The sequence below is a fragment of the Homarus americanus genome, unplaced genomic scaffold (assembly GCF_018991925.1).
Source record: "Homarus americanus isolate GMGI-L3 unplaced genomic scaffold, GMGI_Hamer_2.0 scaffold31037, whole genome shotgun sequence".
In the NCBI taxonomy this organism is placed as follows: domain Eukaryota; kingdom Metazoa; phylum Arthropoda; class Malacostraca; order Decapoda; family Nephropidae; genus Homarus; species Homarus americanus.
The window spans coordinates 2,054,759-2,077,120 of record NW_024722227.1 but is presented as its reverse complement, the minus strand read 5'-3'; the positions used below and the strand labels follow the sequence as shown (position 1 = coordinate 2,077,120).

Genomic DNA, 22,362 nt, shown 5'->3' with positions numbered 1-22,362 from the left:
AGTTGTCAGTGTATAGTTGTGTATAGTTGTCAGTGTATAGTTGTGTATAGTTGTCAGTGTAAAGTTGTGTATAGTTGTCAGTGTAAAGTTGTGTATAGTTGTTAGTATGTAGCTGTGTATAGTTGTGTATAGTTGTCTGTGTATAGTTGTGTATAGTTGTTAGTATGTAGCTGTGTATAGTTGTGTAAAGTTGTCAGTGTATAATTGTGTATAGTTGTCAATATGTAGCTGTGAATAGTTGTCAATGTATAGTTGTCAGTGTATAGTTGTGTATAGTTGTTAGTATGTAGTTGTGTATAGTTGTGTATAGTTGTCAGTGTATAGTTGTGTATAGTTGTTAGTATGTAGTTGTGTATAGTTGTGATTAGTTGTCAATGTATAGTTGTTTGTGTATAGTTGAGTATAGTTGTGTATAGTTGTTAGTGTATAGTTGTGTATAGTTGTGTATAGTTGTGTATAGTTGTCAATGTATAGTTGTTAGTGTAAAGTTGTGTATAGTTGTCAATATGTAGTTGTGTATAGTTGTCAGTGTAAAGTTGTGTATAGTTGTCAGTGTATAGTTGTGTATAGTTGTTAGTATGTAGTTGTGTATAGTTGTCAGTGTATAATTGTCAGTGTATAGTTGTGTATAGTTGTGAATAGTTGTCAATGTATAGTTGTCAGTGTATAGTTGTGTATAGTTGTCAGTGTATAGTTGTCAGTGTATAATTGTGTATAGTTGTCAGTGTATAGTTGTGTATAGTTATCAGTGTATAGTTGTGTATCGTTGTCAGTGTATAGTTGTGTATAGTTGTTAGTATGTAGTTGTGTATAGTTGTCAGTGTATAATTGTCAGTGTATAGTTGTGTATAGTTGTTAGTATGTAGCTGTGTATAGTTGTCAGTGTATAGTTGTGTATAGTTCTTAGTCTGTAGCGGTGTATAGTTGTGTATAGTTCTTAGTATGTAGTTGTGTATAGTTATCGATATATAGTTGTGTATAGTTGTCAGTGTATAGTTGTGTATAGTTCTTAGTCTGTAGCGGTGTATAGTTGTGTATAGTTCTTAGTATGTAGTTGTGTATAGTTATCGATATATAGTTGTGTATAGTTATCAGTGTATAGTTGTGTATAGTTGGTAGTATGTAGCTGTGTATAGTTGTGTATAGTTGTTAGTATGTAGTTGTGTATAGGTGTTAGTAAGTAGCTGTGTATAGTTGTGTATAGTTGTCAGTATGTAGTTGTGTATAGTTATCGATATATAGTTGTGTATAGTTGTCAGTGTATAGTTGTGTATAGTTATCAGTATGTAGTTGTGTTTAGTTATCAGTGTATAGTTGTCAATGTATAGTTGTCAGTGTATAGTTTTCAGTGTATAGTTGTGTATAGTTGTCAGTATGTAGTTGTGTATAGTTGTCAGTGTATAGTTGTGTATAGGTGTTAGTAAGTAGCTGTGTATAGTTGTGTATAGTTGTCAGTATGTAGTTGTGTATAGTTGTCAGTGTATAGTTGTGTATAGGTGTTAGTAAGTAGCTGTGTATAGTTGTGTATAGTTGTCAGTATGTAGTTGTGTATAGTTATCGATATTAGTTGTGTATAGTTGTCAGTGTATAGTTGTGTATAGTTATCAGTATGTAGTTGTGTATAGTTATCAGTGTATAGTTGTCAATGTATAGTTGTCAGTGTATAGTTGTCAGTGTATAGTTGTGTATAGTTGTCAGTGTATAGTTGTGTATAGTTGTCAGTATGTAGTTGTGTATAGTTGTCAGTGTATAGTTGTGTATAGTTGTCAGTATGTAGTTGTGTATAGTTGTCAGTGTATAGTTGTCAGTATGTAGTTGTGTATAGTTGTCAGTGTATAGTTGTGTATAGTTGTCAGTGTATAGTTGTGTATAGTTGTTAGTATGTAGTTGTGCATAGTTGTCAGTGTATAGTTGTCAGTGTATAGCTGTGTATAGCTGTGTATAGTTGTGTATAGTTGACAGTGTATAGTTGTCAGTGTATAGTTGTCAATATATAGTTGTCAGTGTATAGCTGTGTATAGCTGTGTATAGTTGTGTATAGTTGACAGTGTATAGTTGTCAGTGTATAGTTGTCAATATATAGTTGTCAGTGTATAGTTGTGTATAGTTGTCAGTATGTAGTTGTGAATAATTGTCAATGTATAGTTGTCAGTGTATAGTTGTCAATATATAGTTGTCAGTGTATAGCTGTGTATAGCTATGTATAGTTGTGTATAGTTGACAGTGTATAGTTGTCAGTGTATAGTTGTCAATATATAGTTGTCAGTGTATAGTTGTGTATAGTTGTCAGTATGCAGTTGTGTATAGTTGTCAGTGTATAGTTGTCAATATATAGTTGTCAGTGTATAGTTGTCAGTGTATAGTTGTCAGTGTATAGTTGTCAATATATAGTTGTCAATATATAGTTGTCAGTGTATAGTTGTGTATAGTTGTCAGTATGCAGTTGTGTATAGTTGTCAGTGTATAGTTGTCAGTGTATAGTTGTTAGTATGCAGTTGTGTATAGTTGTCAGTGTATAGTTGTCAATATATAGTTGTCAGTGTATAGTTGTCAGTGTATAGTTGTCAATATATAGTTGTCAGTGTATAGTTGTGTATAGTTGTCAGTATGTAGTTGTGAATAGTTGTCAGTGTATAGTTGTCAATATATAGTTGTCAGTGTATAGTTGTCAGTGTATAGTTGTCAGTGTATAGTTGTCAATATATAGTTGTCAGTATGCAGTTGTGTATAGTTGTCAGTGTATAGTTGTCAGTGTATAGTTGTCAGTGTATAGTTGTCAGTGTATAGTTGTCAGTATGCAGTTGTGTATAGTTGTCAATATATAGTTGTCAGTATGCAGTTGTGTATAGTTGTCAGTGTATAGTTGTCAGTGTATAGTTGTCAGTGTATAGTTGTGTATAGTTGTCAGTGTATAGTTGTCAGTATGCAGTTGTGTATAGTTGTCAGAGTATAGTTGTCAGTGTATAGTTCTCAGTGTATAGTTGTCAGTGTATAGTTGTCAGTATGCAGTTGTGTATAGTTGTCAGTGTATAGTTGTCAGTGTATAGTTGTCAGAGTATAGTTGTCAGTGTGTAGTTGTCAGAGTATAGTTGTCAGTATGCAGTTGTGGATAGTTGTCAGTGTATAGTTGTCAGTATGCAGTTGTGTATAGTTGTCAGTGAGTATAGTTGTCAGTGTATAGTTGTCAGTGTATAGTTGTCAGAGTATAGTTGTCAGTATGCAGTTGTGTATAGTTGTCAGTGAGTATAGTTGTCAGTGTGTATAGTTGTCAGTGAGTATAGTTGTCAGTGTATAGTTGTCAGTGTGTATAGTTGTCAGTGTGTATAGTTGTCAGTGAGTATAGTTGTCAGTGAGTATAGTTGTCAGTGTGTATAGTTGTCAGTGAGTATAGTTGTCAGTGAGTATGGCTGCAATATGTGTTACTGTTTTTGTGTTTTCATTGTGTGGTTTTCAGAGTGTGTGTGTGTGTGTTTGTTTTGTTAGTGTGTGTGTGTGTGTGTGTGTGTGTAAGGGTCCAGCATCAAGGTACACAATGTGTTATGAAACATTCTCTAAAACGTCACTAAATATATAGCTGTTGGTAACTTCACCTGTGGGAGTTGGGGGAAGGGGGGGGGAGGCCTCTACTCTGAAATTTTGAAGGTTAAGGAGGAATGTCGTCTAAATATCAGGGGTAATACTTACGACGTACAGACACACAACGTATGGACTCCTTGACAGGTGTGCGTGTGTGTGTGGGGGGGGAGGGGGGTTAGGTGGGGCCCGAGGCTTACAGGATATACAGTATACTAAGCAAAAATATCTTACACGGATATATTGAGAAAAATAAATAAAACATATTAACATTTCTAACTCGAAAAAAATATCAATTGACGAAAAGAAAAAATCGTATCATTACATAAAATGGCCGTACATCCTTCATAACGAATGTCGACGTGTGATGTTTGTATGTGGCCACTGTGGCCACTATGTATGGGGTAAGTAGCCACTGTGTATGGGGTCAGTGGCCACTGTGTATGGGGTCAGTGGGCACTGTGTATGGGGTCAGTGGCCAACGTGAGCAACCTCACTTGGCCCATGGTAAGCCACCTCACCTGGACCAAGGTGAGCCACCTCACCTGCCCCGAGGTAAGCCACTCTACCTTGGTCCAAGGTACACCTCACTACTCATCCCACCAACACTATAGTTTACTGGGAATCATATTGGAACGCCGCGTTAATCCTATTTTATACTTGTTACAGCGACCTATTGACCGAACAGCCCTGATCATTCCAGCTTTTTCCTCTACTGATGTCTCTCTAGTGACGCCAGAATGACCAATGAAACATAGTGTGAGACAATAACACCGACACCCCGCTCATACTACACTAGATCTTCTAGCTTAAACCTTTATGTATTGATAAGCTGATGGTCTGAGAAGAAGCAATAATATATATATATATATATATATATATATATATATATATATATATATATATATATATATATATATATATATATATATATATATTAAGAATAGTAGGAATAAGAAAGAAAAAGGAACTAGTTCTATGAGTTTCTCACAGCTTATGTACATGACATGTTAACAGTAATATGCCACAGACAACAAGCTCTCGTGAGAGACAAAGTCTGAAACTCGTCAATCAAATACACGCGCAGTAATCTATAACCTTTTAATTACAGAGGGTGAGCACGAGTCATAAGAGGGCGGTGTGTGAGGGCGTCACCAACTCTAAGTCAGGTGTTAACACTAACTACTTCATAGAAACTGTTGTTATCAACTGCAACACTACATTGATGAATCATATGCCTGCAACACTTATGGCGGGCCTTCCGTGATGACGTTATCTTGTGTTTACCAACGGGTGCAGCTTCACCATTATAATGTTAACGTGCGGAGCTTAAACAAGCTTAAATCAATAACGAGACACTTAACTACACCATAATATTTTTTTTAAATATTGTATTAAAGGTACAAAAGAGTGTGGGAGAATCTAAAATTTGATGGGACGACAATTACAAAGATGATGGACACCACTTATTTATACCAGCAATGATTTCTGAAGTGATTGACGCTCGATTCGTAAGACGAGTTTATTAGTAGCATTGTATACTGATAGGCGGGTCAGGGGAAGGCAGAGACTGAGATGGATGAATGAAATTTAAAAAATGGGTCCTCAGAGAGATATAAAACCTTAGAGGATTGTTAAAAACAGCCCGAGAACGTTTAGAGTGGAGGACTGTGGTCGCCAACCCCCAGATGTGAGGACGGTACTCTGATTAACTGATCGATAATAATAAGTAATAGAGGTGGGTGTGGCTATGTCTAACTTCAGCTGCGTTTTGATAAATTTACATAAAACAGAAAAAGTATAAACTTCATTATAGAATTTCGTACAAGCAGCCAAGACTTAACGTGTTGGTAATATTGTACACCGGCACCGCTGAAATAGATTGTAATGTTTCTTTCTAACTCTTTTTATATAACCTGAAAAATATTTAAAATGGTCAAAGAAGAACAACATCGTAAGGCGATCTTACCCACATGTTAGTCTGACGGCGAAGTCATCAAATAGAACACGCACTTAAACCCGGATTGTGACGTCATCGTAACGCATACACGGAAGGCCTCATATTCAGTCAGGAATTTTCTAACTAATGATAAATGTGATGATCTGCTGGTGGGTGGGTGTTAGGTCTGGCTACCACTATTGTAACCTGTTTTATTGCCACACCCCCCGTCACCACCCCAAACAACCACATCCCTCTCACAGCCACAACCCCGTCACCACCCCAAACAACCACATCTCTCTCACAGCCACATCCCCGTCACCACCCCTAACAACCACATCTCTCTCACAGCCACATCCCCGTCACCACTCCTCCCAGCCAAACCCCCATCACTCCCTCCCAGCCACATCTCCGTCACCACCCCTTCCAGCCACACCCCCTTCTCCACCCCTCCCAGCCACATCCCTGTCACCATCCCTTCCAGCCACACCCCCTTCTCCATCCCTCTCAGCCACATTCCCTTCTCCACTCCTCCCAGCCACACCTCCGTCACCACCCATCACAGCCACACTCCCGTCACCATCCCTCCTAGCCACACCTTCGTCACCCCTTCCCAGCCACACCCCCGTCACTACCCCTCCAACATACCTTTAGAGCAGACTTCAGAACCACCACCTCCCCCGGCGCCTGATTCCAGGGTTCCCCGTCCACTTGAACTGGAAGTTCAGAGTTGAGCTTGATGCGGATGTGTCCTGAAGGGTAAGTCAGAGATGAGCGGTCCAGGATGACGAACAATGTACATGGCTGTCAATTTCTTATTCCACACACGCGTGCATGCATGCATAAAAATTTAAATTTACACAATTTGAATTTGTAACTGTTATTCAGGAATTTCATTATATATTCTTACTCACTTGAGTCCTAGTGTGAAGGCTTCATAGCAGGATGTCAAAATTGGCATGACAATGATGGCGCTATTAAAGTCTATTATCGGAAGTGACATCGACAGTGAATCTCTGGCAACTGTGAGTGTTGTGGTGTAACTTCATAAATTGGCTGAGTTTTTGTGTATATAATGGATCGACTTATATAAAGATTCACATTTGACACTTGTGAGCTTTGGTCCGGTACATACTGTTAATATTCTCTCTTATATGTTGTTAATGTCTCCCACACACACACACACAACTACATAAATAGTGTCGAGCCATTATTTACATCCCTGACATCACCACTTAACTCTGGAAATAATATAACCAAAAACAAGGCGAGGTCGCTGAGGTTTTGTATAATTAGTGTTCTGGCGATTATCACTCAGGGCGTCTCGGAAACTTGAAACCCAAATGATTGATATCGAACTCAACCAAGTCTCTGAGTACGTAATAATATAAAACTGGGTCCATAAAAGCTGAGTTTAGAAACTTTATAAAAAATCAGACGTAGTTTTTTTGTGTTATTTTCATTGTTCGCCATTTTGGATTTCGACACACTGGCCTGGCTTGAACACCACCACACACTGACGATGATATTATCGTTAATGCAAAAGTTTGTAAATCATTATCACGAACTCAAGCAGTCCTATAACAAAGTATTTATTAATAAAATATAATAACACAGTGCCTTCTGTGGACCTTGTAAAAATTAATAACCAGACGGCGCTTTCACTGTTACCCATAATGCAAATCACTTTGTTAAATAAGAGATGTTACAGTAAGGATGTTACAAATAAAATAAGAATGTTACTGTAACAATGTTACACACACGGCATGAAGTCCTTTTTGTTATAATGTTATTACTGCGCTTCAACAACGAAGGTCTTTCATTGCGTAACAAGGTTAGTAATACAGCAGTCCAATCCAACAACAACTGAAAATTATGAGAGATAGAACTCTCCGTGTCCTATATGAGGTAGACAGAGGAGAGCCATGAATTGTACGGTTGATTTTTTCGCAAAATGAATCCTGTTATATAAACATTAAAAGTATATATATATATATATATATATGGCTACCAACTCACCCCCCTGGGCTATCCTTATGGCAGAGCGGAGTCCAGACTGTATCTGGCCCAGGTGGACGATACCGGTGACACCAACCACTTCCAGGTGACCGTCCCAGTGGTTGGGTTTGTTGAACTGGTCGTCCTTCTCGGGTCCCCAGGGGTTGGCTCCCGAGCCCCACGACAAAATGTTGAGGATGATGACTCCCTCCACGGGCGGCAACTCCACCGTGCGACCGTCCACCTCCAGGCGGATCTCCTTATGTAGGTCCTTACACAACTTCCTTGACACCATCTTGCGCAGACCCATTTTTACGTAGACGCCCTTGTTGTGTAGCCTGGCAGAGGATACACAGTCAAGCTCAAAGCTACAGTCACACACTGTTGGCAGTATGACGTCACGTCCCTAGTGACCGGATGTATCAATTTGGTAATGTGCAATGAAACTGTTGCTGACCACACATGGTACTACAGCCTGGCCTTACCAAGATCTTACCTGGTCACTTTCGTAGGAAAATTTGGCATAAAAAATGGGACACAACTTCTTAACGGGTCGTAAGAGTTTGCTTAGCCTTTTTTCATATAGCGAACACGGTTGCTAAGGAAGTGACGTCATACTGATTGTTGTAATACTGTACTCCTTTCTCTACCATCTTCTGCCTCTCCCATGGTGGACTTAAAACACTAACACAACCTTTTCTCTATTAATGATCTCCCTCCCTCTCCTCCGTGGGCAGCCTGGCTCACCTGCTGTTGAACTTGTTGGGGTTTTCCTCACGGGCGTTGTGGAAGTCGAGGCAGAGCTCTGCCTCGATGCCGATACCGAAGTAGTTGTTCATAACGAAGATCTGTGTGTTGTCCTCGCTGGTGGAGCCTGCTGATCGACACACACAAGGCCAGGTTAGGATCATCACTCCACACCAGGGATAGGGCAAGGGAGGGTAGATAGGTAGGCAAAGGAAAGAGAGAGAGGGAGAGAGAGAGAAAATGTTTCTTTCTCTCCCTCTTTATACGAGTATATATATATATATATATATATATATATATATATATATATATATATATATATATATATATATATATATATATATATATATATATATATATATATACCATAGGGATAATTGCCCAATAGCGCTGACTTTTATGTATTTAACTTTTGGGGAAACTTCTAACTGGCCACAAACGAGTGTGTAAAACATCGGTAATACATATAAATTAACAGATTCACATAAAAGCTAACTCAACCTTACCTAACCTACTTTAGCTGTAATTTGGCTTTGCTATGATGGCAAACTACGTCTTAAATGAATCGGTAAACTTTACTATACAATGTACGAATTAATTTTCATAATTATAGCAATAAAAAAAAGTTATCCCCATTTGGCAAGAACGTCAGTTGCCTTTTCAAAGATTAATGGCGATTATCCCTATTTAACGATATATATATATATATATATATATATATATATATATATATATATATATATATATATATATATATATATATATATATATATATATATATATATATATATATATATATATATATATATATATATATATATATATATATATATATATATATATATATATATATATATATATAAGAAAAAGAGAGAGAGGAGACAATAACAGAAGAGGAGGAGATAGACTAAGGGTGTGGATGCAACACATGATGTACAAGTGTTAGTGTACAGCGGGGATGAGCACCTCTCCACACTACAACAAACTAGCTGGGTCTCTCACACATGAACCACTTTACTCAACAAATTTCCTAGAGACAAACACTAAGACATCTATCTAACGCCTATTATGAGGCATTTAAAGTTTTGACAAAACTAATATCAGTGGAGAGGATGTACATTAAAAACTCGTGGCGTGTGTTGTGTGAGAAAGAAATGTAGGGAAGGGGATGAGATGCCGCGAGCCATGGCGACCCCAACAAAACTCGTCCCACAGTGTATACCTCTGACAGTCATAGTTATCAAGAGCTTTATATCTTTCTTTATATCTTTATTAAATCATTAATATATATAGCTCATCTCATTCTTCAAATTTTACTGAGGTTATGGAAAATTTTGGTGTTTCTGCAACAAGATGGTCGCCCACGTCTCAGAGCTGTGAGTGTGCAAGACCAGACATGTTAGAGACATGTTACAGAGAGGACTGCACACGTCATTACGACACTACGTATACCGTGCATGGTGTGATGGTTGTGTTCTTTCGAGACACAGCGTCGTCGGTTAGAATCCTGTCCATGGGTTATGTACATTCCACGACGTGAGTGCCCTAAATGTAGAGAGTGAATGTTTCAATACAAGTTTCTTGCTTATCTTCACAACCTCTTACACAATAATTGCTCCACACTCTTAATACTTCACGCTATATAAATGTATATGTCTGATAGTGAAGGTAGAAATATACATTATTCTTATGATTATCATTATTATTAATGCTATAATTAATATCTCCAACAATACTATATGTTTAAGTTACCTCCAATTCCTCTACCTGTTGCTGTCCTAACCTGTGGTCCACTGATGGTGTCCTAAACCTGTGGTCCAGTATTGGTGTCCTAACCTGTGGTCCAGTATTGGTGTCCTAACCTGTGGTCCACCGTTGCTGTCCTAACCTGTGGTCCACTGATGGTGTCCTAACCCTGTGGTCCAGTATTGGTGTCCTAACCTGTGGTCCAGTAGTGGTGGCCTAACCTGTGGTCCACCGTTGCTGTCCTAACATGTGGCCCAATATTGGTGTCCTAACCTGTGGTCCAGTATTGGTGTCCTAACCTGTGGTCCACTGATGGTGTCCTAACCCTGAGGTCCAGTATTGGTGTCCTAACCTGTGGTCCACTGTTGCTGTCCTAACCTGTGGTTCAATATTGGCGTCCTAACCTGTGGTCCAGTATTGGTGTCCTAACCTGTGATCCACTGATGGTGTCCTAACCCTGTGGTCAAGTATTGGTGTCCTAACCTGTGGTCCACCGTTGCTGTCCTAACCTGTGGTTCAGTATTGGTGTCCTAACCTGTGGTCCAGTATTGGTGTCCTAACCTGTTGTGCACTGTTGATGTCCTATCCTGTGGTCCACTGTTGCTGTCCTAACCTGTGGTACAGTATTGGTGTCCTAACCTGTGGTCCAGTATTGGTGTCCTAACCTGTGGTCCACTGTTGCTGTCCTAACCAGTGGTCCAGTATTGGTGTCCTAACTTGTGGTCCACTGTTGCTGTCCTAACCTGTGGTCCAGTATTGGTGTCCTAACCTGTGGTCCAGTATTGGTGTCCTAACCTGTGGTCCAGTATTGGTGTCCTAACCTGTGGTCCAGTATTGGTGTCCTAACCTGTTGTGCACTGTTGATGTCCTATCCTGTGGTCCACTGTTGCTGTCCTAACCTGTGGTCCAGTATTGGTGTCCTAACCTGTGGTCCAATATTGGTGTCCTAACCTGTGGTTCACTGTTGCTGAACTAACTTGTGGTCCACTGATGGTGTCCTAACCTGTGGTTCAATATTGGTATCCTAACCTGTGGTCCAGTATTGGTGTCCTATCCTGTGGTCCAGTATTGATGTCCTAACCTGTGGCCACCGTTGCTGTCCTAACCTGTGGTCCAGTATTGGTGTCCTAACCTGTGGTCCACCGTTGCTGTCCTAACCTGTGGTCCAGTATTGGTGTCCTAACCTGTGATCCATTATTGGTGTCCTAACCTGTGGTCCACTGTTGATGTCTTGACCTGTGGTCCACTGTTGCTGTCCTAACCTATGGTCCAGTATTGGTGTCCTAACCTGGGGACCAGTATTGGTGTCCTAACCTGTGGTCCATTGTTGCTGTCCTAACCTGTAGTCCACTGTTGGTGTCCTAACCTGTGGTCCACTGTTGCTGTCCTAACCTGTGGTCCAGTGTTGGTGTCCTAACCTGTGGTTCACTGTTGCTGTCCTAACCTGTGGTCCACTGTTGGTGTCCTAACCTGTGGTTCACTGTTGCTGTCCTAACCTGTGGTTCACTGTTGGTGTCCTAACCTGTGGTCCACTGTTGCTGTCCTAACCTGTGGTTCACTGTTGGTGTCCTAACCTGTGGTCCACTGTTGCTGTCCTAACCTGTGGTCCAGTATTGGTGTCCTAACCTGTGGTTCACTGTTGGTGTCCTAACCTGTGGTTCACTGTTGGTGTCCTAACCTGTGGTCCACTGTTGGTGTCCTAACCTGTGGTCCACTGTTGCTGTCCTAACCTGTGGTTCACTGTTGGTGTCCTAACCTGTGGTTCACTGTTGCTGTCCTAACCTGTGGTCCACTGTTGGTGTCCTAACCTGTGGTTCACTGTTGCTGTCCTAACCTGTGGTTCACTGTTGGTGTCCTAACCTGTGGTCCATTGTTCCTGTCCTAACCTGTGGTCCAGTATTGGTGTCCTAACCTGTGGTTCACTGTTGCTGTCCTAACCTGTGGTCCAGTATTGGTGGCCTAACCTGTGGTTCACTGTTGCTGTCCTAACCTGTGGTCCAGTATTGGTGTCCTAACCTGTGGTTCACTGTTGCTGTCCTAACCTGTGGTCCGCTGTTGCTGTCCTAACCTGTGGTCCACTGTTGGTGTCCTAACCTGTGGTCCCTGTTGGTGTAACCTGTGGTCCACTGTTGCTGTCCTAACCTGTGGTCCACTGTTGGTGTCCTAACCTGTAGTCCACTGTTGGTGTCCTAAACTGTAGTCCACTGTTGGTGTCCCAACTGGTCCACTGTTGCTGTCCTAACCTGTGGTCCACTGTTGGTGTCCTAACCTGTGGTCCACTGTTGGTGTCCTAACCTGTAGTCCACTGTTGGTGTCCTAACCTGTGGTCCACTGTTGGTGTCCTAACCTGTAGTCCACTGTTGGTGTCCTAACCTGTGGTCCACTGTTGGTGTCCTAACCTGTAGTCCACTGTTGCTGTCCTAACCTGTGGTCCACTGTTGCTGGCCTAACCTGTGGTCCACTGTTGGTGTCCTAACCTGTAGTCCACTGTTGCTGTCCTAACCTGTAGTCCACTGTTGGTGTCCTAACCTGTGGTCCACTGTTGGTGTCCTAACCTGTTGTCCACTGATGGTGTCCTAACCTGTGGTCTAGTGTTGGTGTCCTGATCTGTGGTCCAGTGTTGGTGTCCTAAACTGCGGTACAGTGTTGGTGTCCTAACCTGTGGTCCACTGATGGTGTCCTAACCTGTGGTCCAGAGTTGGTGTCCTAACCTGTGGTCTACTGATGGTGTCCTAACCTGAGGTTCCAGTGTTGGTGTCCTGACCTGTGGTCTACTGATGGTGTCCTAACCTGAGGTTCCAGTGTTGGTGTCCTGACCTGTGGTCTACTGATGGTGTCCTAACCTGTGGTCCACTGATGGTGTCCTAACCTGTGGTCCAGTGTTGGTGTCCTAACCTGTGGTCTACTGATGGTGTCCTAACCTGAGGTTCCAGTGTTGGTGTCTAACCTGTGGTCTACTGATGGTGTCCTAACCTGAGGTTCCAGTGTTGGTGTCTGACCTGTGGTGGTGTCCTAACCTGAGGTTCCAGTGTTGGTGTCCTGACCTGTGGTCTACTGATGGTGTCCTAACCTGAGGTTCCAGTGTTGGTGTCCTGACCTGTGGTCTACTGATGGTGTCCTAACCTGAGGTTCCAGTGTTGGTGTCCTGACCTGTGGTCTACTGATGGTGTCCTAACCTGAGGTTCCAGTGTTGGTGTCCTGACCTGTGGTCTACTGATGGTGTCCTAACCTGTGGTCTACTGATGGTGTCCTAACCTGTGGTCCAGTGTTGGTGTCCTGACCTGTGGTCCCTGATTGTCCCTGGATGAGTCTTGGTTGAGTGGGTCCTTACCTGTTGAGTTGGTCTGCGTCTGCTTGTCTTCCACCTTCTCGTCTTGGTGGAAGACCACGGTCCACCTGTCTAGTCGGATATCTTCGGCGTCGATAACGTCCTTCAAGAGGTTGATGGGATCCTCCCCGCCGTTGTAGCCAGGGCCCCAGCGAAGGACCCGTGCTAGGTCATTGCCTGTCCCTAAGGGTACAATGGCACAGGCTGGGTGTTGGCACTCAGAATCCTGCCCCACATTATCCAGGCACTGCAGGACCCAACCAATGGTACCGTCCCCGCCACACACCAGGATCTTGTATTTCTTTACGTGACGGAACACGTACAACCTGCATACGAGGAAGGCTAGTTTGTAACGAGTCTGGGTTACACATCTGTTATCACGCTTGTAACACTGCACCAAGACAACTTATTATTATGTTACAGCAAATTAGTATCATTACAGCAAATTTGTATCTGTTACATGGCTGTTTCAACTTAAGCTCTTGTTTAATTTGTCGACAGACATTTGGTTACAGACGAACACACTCATTCTCAGGTGTCCTTTCCAAGAAGATTTCTGAAATATTAAAACTTGCCTCATAGATTTAATTGATACACAGTAAATATTATAAGGTCACATCACAACAAACGGCTGATAGTAAATGATATAATATGCGGGGAGCTATGCTATAAGACCATGTTTACATTGATGTTTAGATTATACAACAATAATTACTTATAGTAAACATGACTCAGCAACTTACCCTCTCCATACAACAATAATCACACACGTATTTATACAACGTCATTGAGATATACATACATACATTCATACAGATTCAGATTTGCCCCCGAGGGGGCTAGTTTATTGGGCACCCCCCTTACATCCTGTGCAAGGTGAAGCGCAGAAGCGTTTACAGCGCCCAACAGGGAAGTATGAAAAGTTCATACTTGCCTTTATGACTCGTACATTAAGGGCGTAAAAGCCTGAAGGGTCATAGATTCTGTCAAGTTACATAAAGTGAGAGAATGATGAGTGTGTGGGGGGAAAGTTCCCGGTACATTTTATCTGTTTATGGCAAAGAGTGGCAGGTCCCTAATAATGTCAAATGCCAGGCCTGTGACTAGGAGGAGGGATATATACATTCATACACACATACATACATACATACATACTTATACATTAGTAAACATTACCCACACAGAGACAGGAGAACGACAAGCGACTTACCCAGGTAGTGGTCCTCCATTATCGAGGTCGAACACCTGGTAAGGGTTGAGGAGCTTCCTGAAGGAGGTGATGAGTTCAAGACCCTGGCAGCCACCGGACTTAACGTTGACGAAGACGAGGAGCGGCTGCACGCCCTCTGGGATCATCTGAGGTTGTATGTTGGGGAGCAACATCACTGTTGGCGAGGGGGGAAGGGGCATCAGGCATTATAGATACACGTCATGACTTTAAGAACACGTCACCAAGACATTAAGAACACGTCACCAAGACTTTAAGAACACGTCACCAAGACTTTAAGTACATCTCGTCGCGGCTTTAACAACACGTTATTATAACTTAAAAAAAACATCTGACGTAGAATACAACAGAAACTATCGTCATGAAGTAATCAGACACACACCACCATACTGCAATAGATCAAAACAGTAATGGCCCAATATGAATCCACTCTTCTTTTTTTTTTTTTTAGAATACGAATAAAAAAACAAAACATTTAAAACTTGGGGATTTATAAAACTAAAACATTTTTCGTTGCTGGATGACGTGAGTGTGACTAATAGGATTTAGGACCTTATTGTTTACTACAGGTTGAAGGCTTCGTGTAAGGCTGGGAGTGTGGTGCCATTACGTATAAAAAATATTGTCTCCTATCACAACATATACTGTACAGGTAGTGTCTACAAATTAATATAGAAAAAACAGACACACACACACATTTATATATACACAGAAATATCACAAATAATTATAGATAGATAGAGAGAGAGAGAGAGATAGATAGATCAGATATAATATAATATAATTTGTATGATTCTTCTGTGAACACCCTTATAAAACTAAAGTCAAGAGAAAGTAGATTATAGTCACAGAGTATTAGACATATTATGTGATAATGTTAGAGTACTGAGGGAAGGTTCAAGACTCACCTGAACATAACTGGGAAGGTTCAAGACTCACCTGAACATAACTGGGAAGGTTCAAGACTCACCTGAACATAACTGGGAAGGTTCAAGACCTACCTAGGAGGTTCTTGTCGTCGTAGCAAGATTCTCTGAGGGTGTAGAAAGCTCTCACTGCCAAGTCTGAGTCTTCGTAAGTGAGGACCATTGAACCGTACTCGTAGTAGATGGGCCCGATGCTCGAGTATTTGTACCCAGCTGTAAGAACATTGTTCCCTTGTTAGCTTATGACAACCTGAGACTCACATACCCGCCTGTAATACCTGTTCAAGTAGTGTGTGTGTAATAATTTGGTTATGTGTACAGTACAGTAACCTTGCTGTGAAGATTATGTTAAATTATAGACATCACCTGAAGATCAAACCCTCGCCTTATTTCACCTAATGATTAAACCTCCTAACGTTACCTGGGGGGAGGTGGGACGGTTAGATTAGGCTAGGTTAGGTTAGGTTTAATTTGGCTAATTTTAAGGTGAAATAATCATTAAAAAAGAAGACCGTTCAGTGCAAGAGCGGGTTCATTCCCTCCCTCCATGTATATTATTACGTTACTTACTACCCGGAGTCTGAAGGTGTTGCTACCCGTTATCAACAACATTTATAACATCAATGAGTCAATCAGTAATAATTATCCTTCGTTAGTGAGTGAATGAATGAGTGAGTGACAGTTACTTACACAGTCTTCGTTGGGGTCAACACAAAAACTCTCACAATAACAATATGATGATTGTTTGACATATAAAATAGTAACAATTAGCAAGTACCTTATTATTACTGATTAATTATAAACTTTAGTAAACTTAGTACATGTATAAGAAACTTGCATCATGAGACACAGCAATATACAGTTAATGAATTAATGATGGCAATATAATATATGATATACAAAATTATAGAAATCGCACATATATATACAGTATATATATATATATGTGTGTGTGTGTGTGTGTGTGTGTGTGTATGTGCGATTTCTATAGAAAGCGAACGTCCCTCACCTTGCGACACTAACACAGTACTTGGGGAACAACACCTGAGTATTACACACACACTTTATGCACCTACTAATAATCAATAATAATGGTTGTCCCTCGTGTAACGACGATGGCCGTCACTAGGGCCACTTAGGCGTGAATTTGTTTAAGGTGTAGAAGCTGTCGCCAACACAACAACCACACTCTGAGTTAACGAGATGCATGACCCAGTGTCAAGGAATAGTCCGAGAAGACCGGACAACTCGCCAACTGCATTGGTTAACCATTACCCCGGAACACGATCCGCAAATCGATTAACACCCAGGTTCCCAATTACAGCTGGATAGACAGAGGCAAATGGCGTAAAGAAACTTGCCCAAAGTTTCACCCTGCCTGAGGATCGAACCCGGGTCGACTCGCTTGCGAGGCGAGCAAGCTGCCCAATTCAATACACTACAGGTCGCCATCTACTATCCCCCCCCCCCTCCACAACAGACGTACAGTACAGGCAGAAAGTAATAAGTACAGGGTGTCCCCCTGGACAGAGAGCCAGTGATATAAGTGTCAACAGATGCACAGTAGTAGTGGCAGCTCCTAAGGTTATATTGCTGAGACAGAAGAGTGACACTGGGTTGGTGGTTCCCACCTTTACCGAGGATGTCTGCTAGGATGTTCTCGTACTGTCGCTGTGAGAGGTTAGGTGGAAGGCTGCCAACGAAGAGGGCGATGCTGGGTCCATGGGGGTCTTTGGCCAGTTGCAGGTAGAAACGGGTCATTTCCATCTGCCGGATGCTGTCACGACCCACTGCTTTGAGTAGTTCCCACGGCCGCTCGATGTTCTCCATCACTCTCTCGGACACTGTGGGCAGAACACGTGTTGGAGGCCTCTGACTCACTCTACACCTACTTATTCTCCTAAGTGAAGGTCATTCATTTTGTTGTATTTTTCACAGCTGTGAGTTCCCACAACAAGATCATTATTGAACTAAACAAGTGTGTAAACAGTGAAGTTTGTTTTTTGTATGTGTAAGGGTGAGGTGCACAACACAATTGTGGGCAAAGCAAAGAAGCACGAGAGTATGTTCACTTACCTCCCTTGTCTAGTATGACCTCCACCAGGCGGTAGTCGTCGGGCTTGTTTTCTGGAATCCCGAACTTATTTAGGGCGTGGACGATGATGTCGGTCACACAGGTGGTGGAGGTGACGGGCAGTACAGTCTGATCCATCACCACCGCCCCACCCAGCCGTGACGGATACACCCGGATACACCCCTCGTCGTTGTCCTTCTCCCTGCAACATCCAAACGCATTACTACCTACCCACTCCTACAACATCCACACCCACACAAATATGGATGGCCCAGTAGACAGAGACACACTGGCAACGCGGACACAGAAACTTCTCGAAAACTATATTTAATTCTACATTACTGATATAAATCAACATTAACAACAACACAATTAATTATTATTAGGTAACTAAACTGCGTTGTTGTTGTTAGTAATGATGGTGTGTAGGACACCTTATACCTGTACCACATACATACCTGTACCCACATACATACCTGTACCTGTACACACCTTTACATACACACACATACACATACCTGTACCTTTATCTATACCCATATATTATATACATATATACCTTTATAAAACATATACCTGCCCTGTACCACACCCTGTACCACCTTTACCTTACACCTGTACCACCTTTACTTTACATCGTGTACACTTAGAATATACACACATGCCTCTCAGGTGTGTGTGTGTGTACGCACCTATATCTGAGGAAGACAGCTGGCCGCTTGCCGTCCCTGCGGGTCAGTTTACCGACAGGTAACGGGTCCGTCAGTTCCGTCTCTTCCGCCGAGTAAGCGTCGGTGAGGTAGGTCTTGCTGTTCTCCTGCGGCACGTGGAAGGCGCGCATGGCTGCCGTCAGAAATTCGGAGACGCTGGCCGCACGCGACACAGTCACCAGACGAAACATGCGACGCCGCAGGGAGTTGTTGCCGTCGAACACTTTGACCACCTCTGTTGGGGCGACCAAGGAAAACTTGAATGACACACACACACACACAGACAGAAAGTAGTGCACACTGAGGGAGGGGCCGGGTATCACTGGCCACGGCTAACACCTTCCTCTGTTATGTAAAGTAAATAATTACATAAGAGTAAGCTTAGAAGAAGGTAGAGTTAACTGCGGACACAGGAGGTCCACCGCCTGCAGACTCGTGGATCTTTTTCTTTTAATCAAATGGAAAATTTTATCATAAAAACGTAACATATAATATAAAGGGCAACTCCAGAAGAGGACCAATTATCTCACAAAGGCTCACAAAGTCGTGATCTTCGCCAACACTTCCTGAATATAATTGTAAATTCTTTTGGTGGTGTGACTAGTGGAACACGCGGCTCAGATACAAGACTTTAAATATGTTTACTTACTACATAAATTTATTATTGGAATCTTCAATCATTAATAATTATAACAAATTGTAATAAATGTGTCTGTATAATAGACAGGAAGTTAAATAATGTTTACATTTTTAAAGTTAGTATGTCTACACTGTGTTACACTATATACTGTATATAGTTCCCATAATAATTTATATCGTAAAAAAAAATGCTGAACATTATATTTTACTTGGAACTATACTGAGGCGACCTGACCAGTAATATCATTACTACTATAGGCTCGGCGTGGAGAGGGTGTGATGACGTCACAAGCAGCGAATATTCAAATTAATGTCGCGTTTTTCACGGTAGATAAATTTATTTATTATTATTTATCTTTATCATATAAAATATGAATGGCAAGCTTGAAAAAGGAGTGGTGGGGTAGAGGACTGGAGTTGACCTTGGAGATAATTTTGCAGTACAATCAATAATTACTGGATAAATCCATCAATACAGCATCAAACAAACAAACAAACATACAAACAAACAAACAACCAAACAAACACAAATAATAATTTCTGAACTCTACAACAAGGAAAGCAAAACTATATATAAGAGGAAATTAAATATTTCGCATTTTCAAATTTACATTTGGGTAAATTTTGTGGCCAAGAGAACAGACAGACAGTACTCTTACGTGAGAGATGAGCTGGGCGACACAGCCATCCCTACACACAGTACAGTACACACCTGGAGCATTGACTGGTGGCTTCCCTGTCCTGCCAGGTGCACACTGCCACACAGGACAGTGAGCTAACATGTAACACAAAACTTGAGGTTATTGAAGATAGGGTATGTGCAGGTGTATGTGCAGGTGTATGTGCAGGTGTATGTGCAGGGGTATGTGTAGGAGTATGTGTATGTGCAGGTGTAGGTGTATGTGTAGGTGTATGTGCAGATGTATGTGCAGGTGTATGAGGTAGTGTGTAGGAGCATGTGTATGTGCAGGTGTAGGTGTATGTGTAGGTGTATGCAGGTGTGCATGTGCAGGTGTATGTGTGTATGTGCAGGGGCATGTGTAGGTGTGTGTGTAGGTGTGTGTGCAGGTGTATGTAGGTGTAGGTGTATGTGCAGGTGTGTGTGTAGGTGTATGTGAGGTGTGATGTGCAGGGTATGTATGTGTGTGCAGGTGTATGCAGGTGTATGTGTAGGTGTATGCAGGGGTATGTGTAGGTGTGTGCAGGTGTATGTGTATATGTAGGTGTATGTGCAGGTGTATGTGCAGGTGTATGCAAGTGTAAGTGTATGTGCGGGGTATGTGTAGGTATGTGTGCAGATGTATGTGTAGATGTATGTGAAGGTGTATGTGTGTAGGTGTATGCAGGCATGCAGGTGTGTGCAGGTGTATGTGCATGTGCAGGTGTATGTGCATATGTAGGTGTATGTCGGTGATATGCAGATGTATGGCAGGTGTATGTGCAGGTGTGTATGTGCAGGTGTGTGTAGGTATGTGCAGGTGTATGTGTGGTGTATGTGCAGGTGTATGTGTAGGCATTTGCATGTGTGTAGGTGTATTTGCAGGTGTATGTGTGTATGTGCAAGCATGTGCAGGTGCATGCAGGTGTATGCATACACAGGTATGTGCAGGTTTATGTGTAGTGTATGTGCAGGTGTATGTGTAGGTGTATGTGCAGGTGTATGTGTAGGAGCATGTGCAGGTGTATGTGTAGGTGTATATGCAGGTGTAGGTGATGTGGAAGCAGGTGTATGCAGGCACATGAGCAGGTATGTGTATAGGTAGGTGTATGCATGTAGGTGCATGCAAGTGTATGAGGTGTATGCAGGTGCATGTGCTGGTGATGTGTAGGTGTATGTGCCGGTGTATGTGATACAGGTGTATGTGCATTTGTAGGTGTACGTGCAGGTGTATGTGTATATGTAGGTGTATGTTCAGGTGTATGTGCAAGTGTATGTGTAGGTGTATGTGCAGGAGATGTAGGTGTATGTGCTGATGTATGTGTAGGTGTATGTGCAGGTGTATGTGTATACGTAGGTGTATGTGCAGGTGTATGTGTATATGTAGGTGTATGTGCAGGTTTATGGGTATATGCAGGTGTACGTGCAGGTGTGTATGTAGTGTGCTAACACCATACACTAAGTGTGTATGTAGTGTGCTAACACCATACAATAAGTGTTTGTGTAGTGTGCCAACACCATACACAGAGTGTGTGTGTGTAGTGTGCTAACACCATACACTGTGTGTGTAGTGTGCTAACTCCATACAATAAGTGTGTGTGTAGTGTGCTAACACCATACACAGAGTGTGTGTGTAGTGTGCCAACACCATACACTAAGTGTGTGTGTAGTGTGCCAACACCATACAATAAGTGTGTGTAGTGTGCCACCAACACATGAGGGTGTGCAACACCACAAGTGTGTGTGTAGTGTGCCAACACCATACACAGAGTGTGTGTGTAGTGTGCCAACACCATACACTAAGTGTGTTGTAGTGTGTGCCAACACATACACTAAGTGTGTGTGTGTGTGTGTAGTGCAACACCATACAAGTTAGTGCAACACATCCTTGTGTGTGTGTAGTGTCAACACCATACACAATGTGTGTGTTGTGTGCCAACACCATGCAAAGAGTGTGTGTGTAGTGTGCCAACACCATACACTAAGTGTGTGTGTGTGTGTGTGCCAACACCATACATTATGTAGTGTGCCAACACCATACACAAGTGTGTGTAGTGTGCCAACACTACACACTATGTGTGTGTAGTGCCAACACCATACATAAGTGTGTGTGTGTGTGTGTAGTGCCAACACCATACACTGTGTGTGTGTGGCCAACACCATACACTAGTGTGTGTGTGTAGTGTGCCAACACCATACCAAGTGTGTGTAGTGCCAACACATACACTAAGTGTGTGTAGTGACAACACCATACACAGAGTGTGTGTGAGGCCAACACCATACACTAAGTGGTGTGTGTGTGTAGGTGTGCCAACACCATACACTGAGTGTGTGTGTAGTGTGCCAACACCATACACACTAAGTGTGTGTGTAGTGTGTGCCAACACCACACACTAAGTGTGTGTGTGTAGTGTGCCAACACCATACACTAAGTGTGTGTGTAGTGCCACACCATACACTAAGTGTGTGTAGTGCCAACACCATACACTATGTGTGTGTGTAGTGTGCCAACACCATACACGAAGTGTATGTGTAGTGCCAACACCATACACTATGTGTGTGTGTGTAGTGCCAACACCACACTAAGTGTGTGTGTAGCCAACACCATACACTAAGTGTGTGTAGTGCCAACACCATACACTGGGTGTGTGTGTGTAGTGCCAACACCATACACTAAGGTGTGTAGTTAACACCATACACTATGTGTGTAGTGTCAACACCATACACTAAGTGGTGTGTGCAACACCAAGTGTGTGTGTAGTGCCAACATACACTAATGTGTGTGTGTAGTGTGCC

The 22,362-nt window shown here is 42.1% G+C and overlaps 1 protein-coding gene across 7 annotated transcripts in view; it reads right to left on the bottom strand.

The window, feature by feature from the left end:
* LOC121862272 (diacylglycerol kinase theta-like) overlaps positions 1–22,362 on the bottom strand; it is a 121,560-nt gene that overhangs the window by 13,106 nt on the left and 86,092 nt on the right. For 2 of the 7 annotated variants that reach the window (XR_006088209.1, XM_042360390.1), the window contains exons 8-17: positions 18,252–18,504; positions 17,562–17,761; positions 17,117–17,329; positions 15,561–15,698; positions 14,542–14,716; positions 13,335–13,657; positions 9,710–9,802; positions 8,258–8,387; positions 7,532–7,848; positions 6,161–6,264 (exon numbers count right to left, since the gene is read on the bottom strand). Coding sequence is in view for 6 of the 7 variants with exons in the window: in XM_042360390.1 (XP_042216324.1) it covers positions 6,161–6,264; positions 7,532–7,848; positions 8,258–8,387; positions 9,710–9,802; positions 13,335–13,657; positions 14,542–14,716; positions 15,561–15,698; positions 17,117–17,329; positions 17,562–17,761; positions 18,252–18,504 (1,946 nt within the window). In the remaining variant the exon portion in view is untranslated. The remainder of the gene's footprint in view (positions 1–6,160; positions 6,265–7,531; positions 7,849–8,257; positions 8,388–9,709; positions 9,803–13,334; positions 13,658–14,541; positions 14,717–15,560; positions 15,699–17,116; positions 17,330–17,561; positions 17,762–18,251; positions 18,505–22,362) is intronic. The other 5 variants (XM_042360389.1, XM_042360394.1, XM_042360391.1 and 2 more) reach the window with 3 other exon arrangements.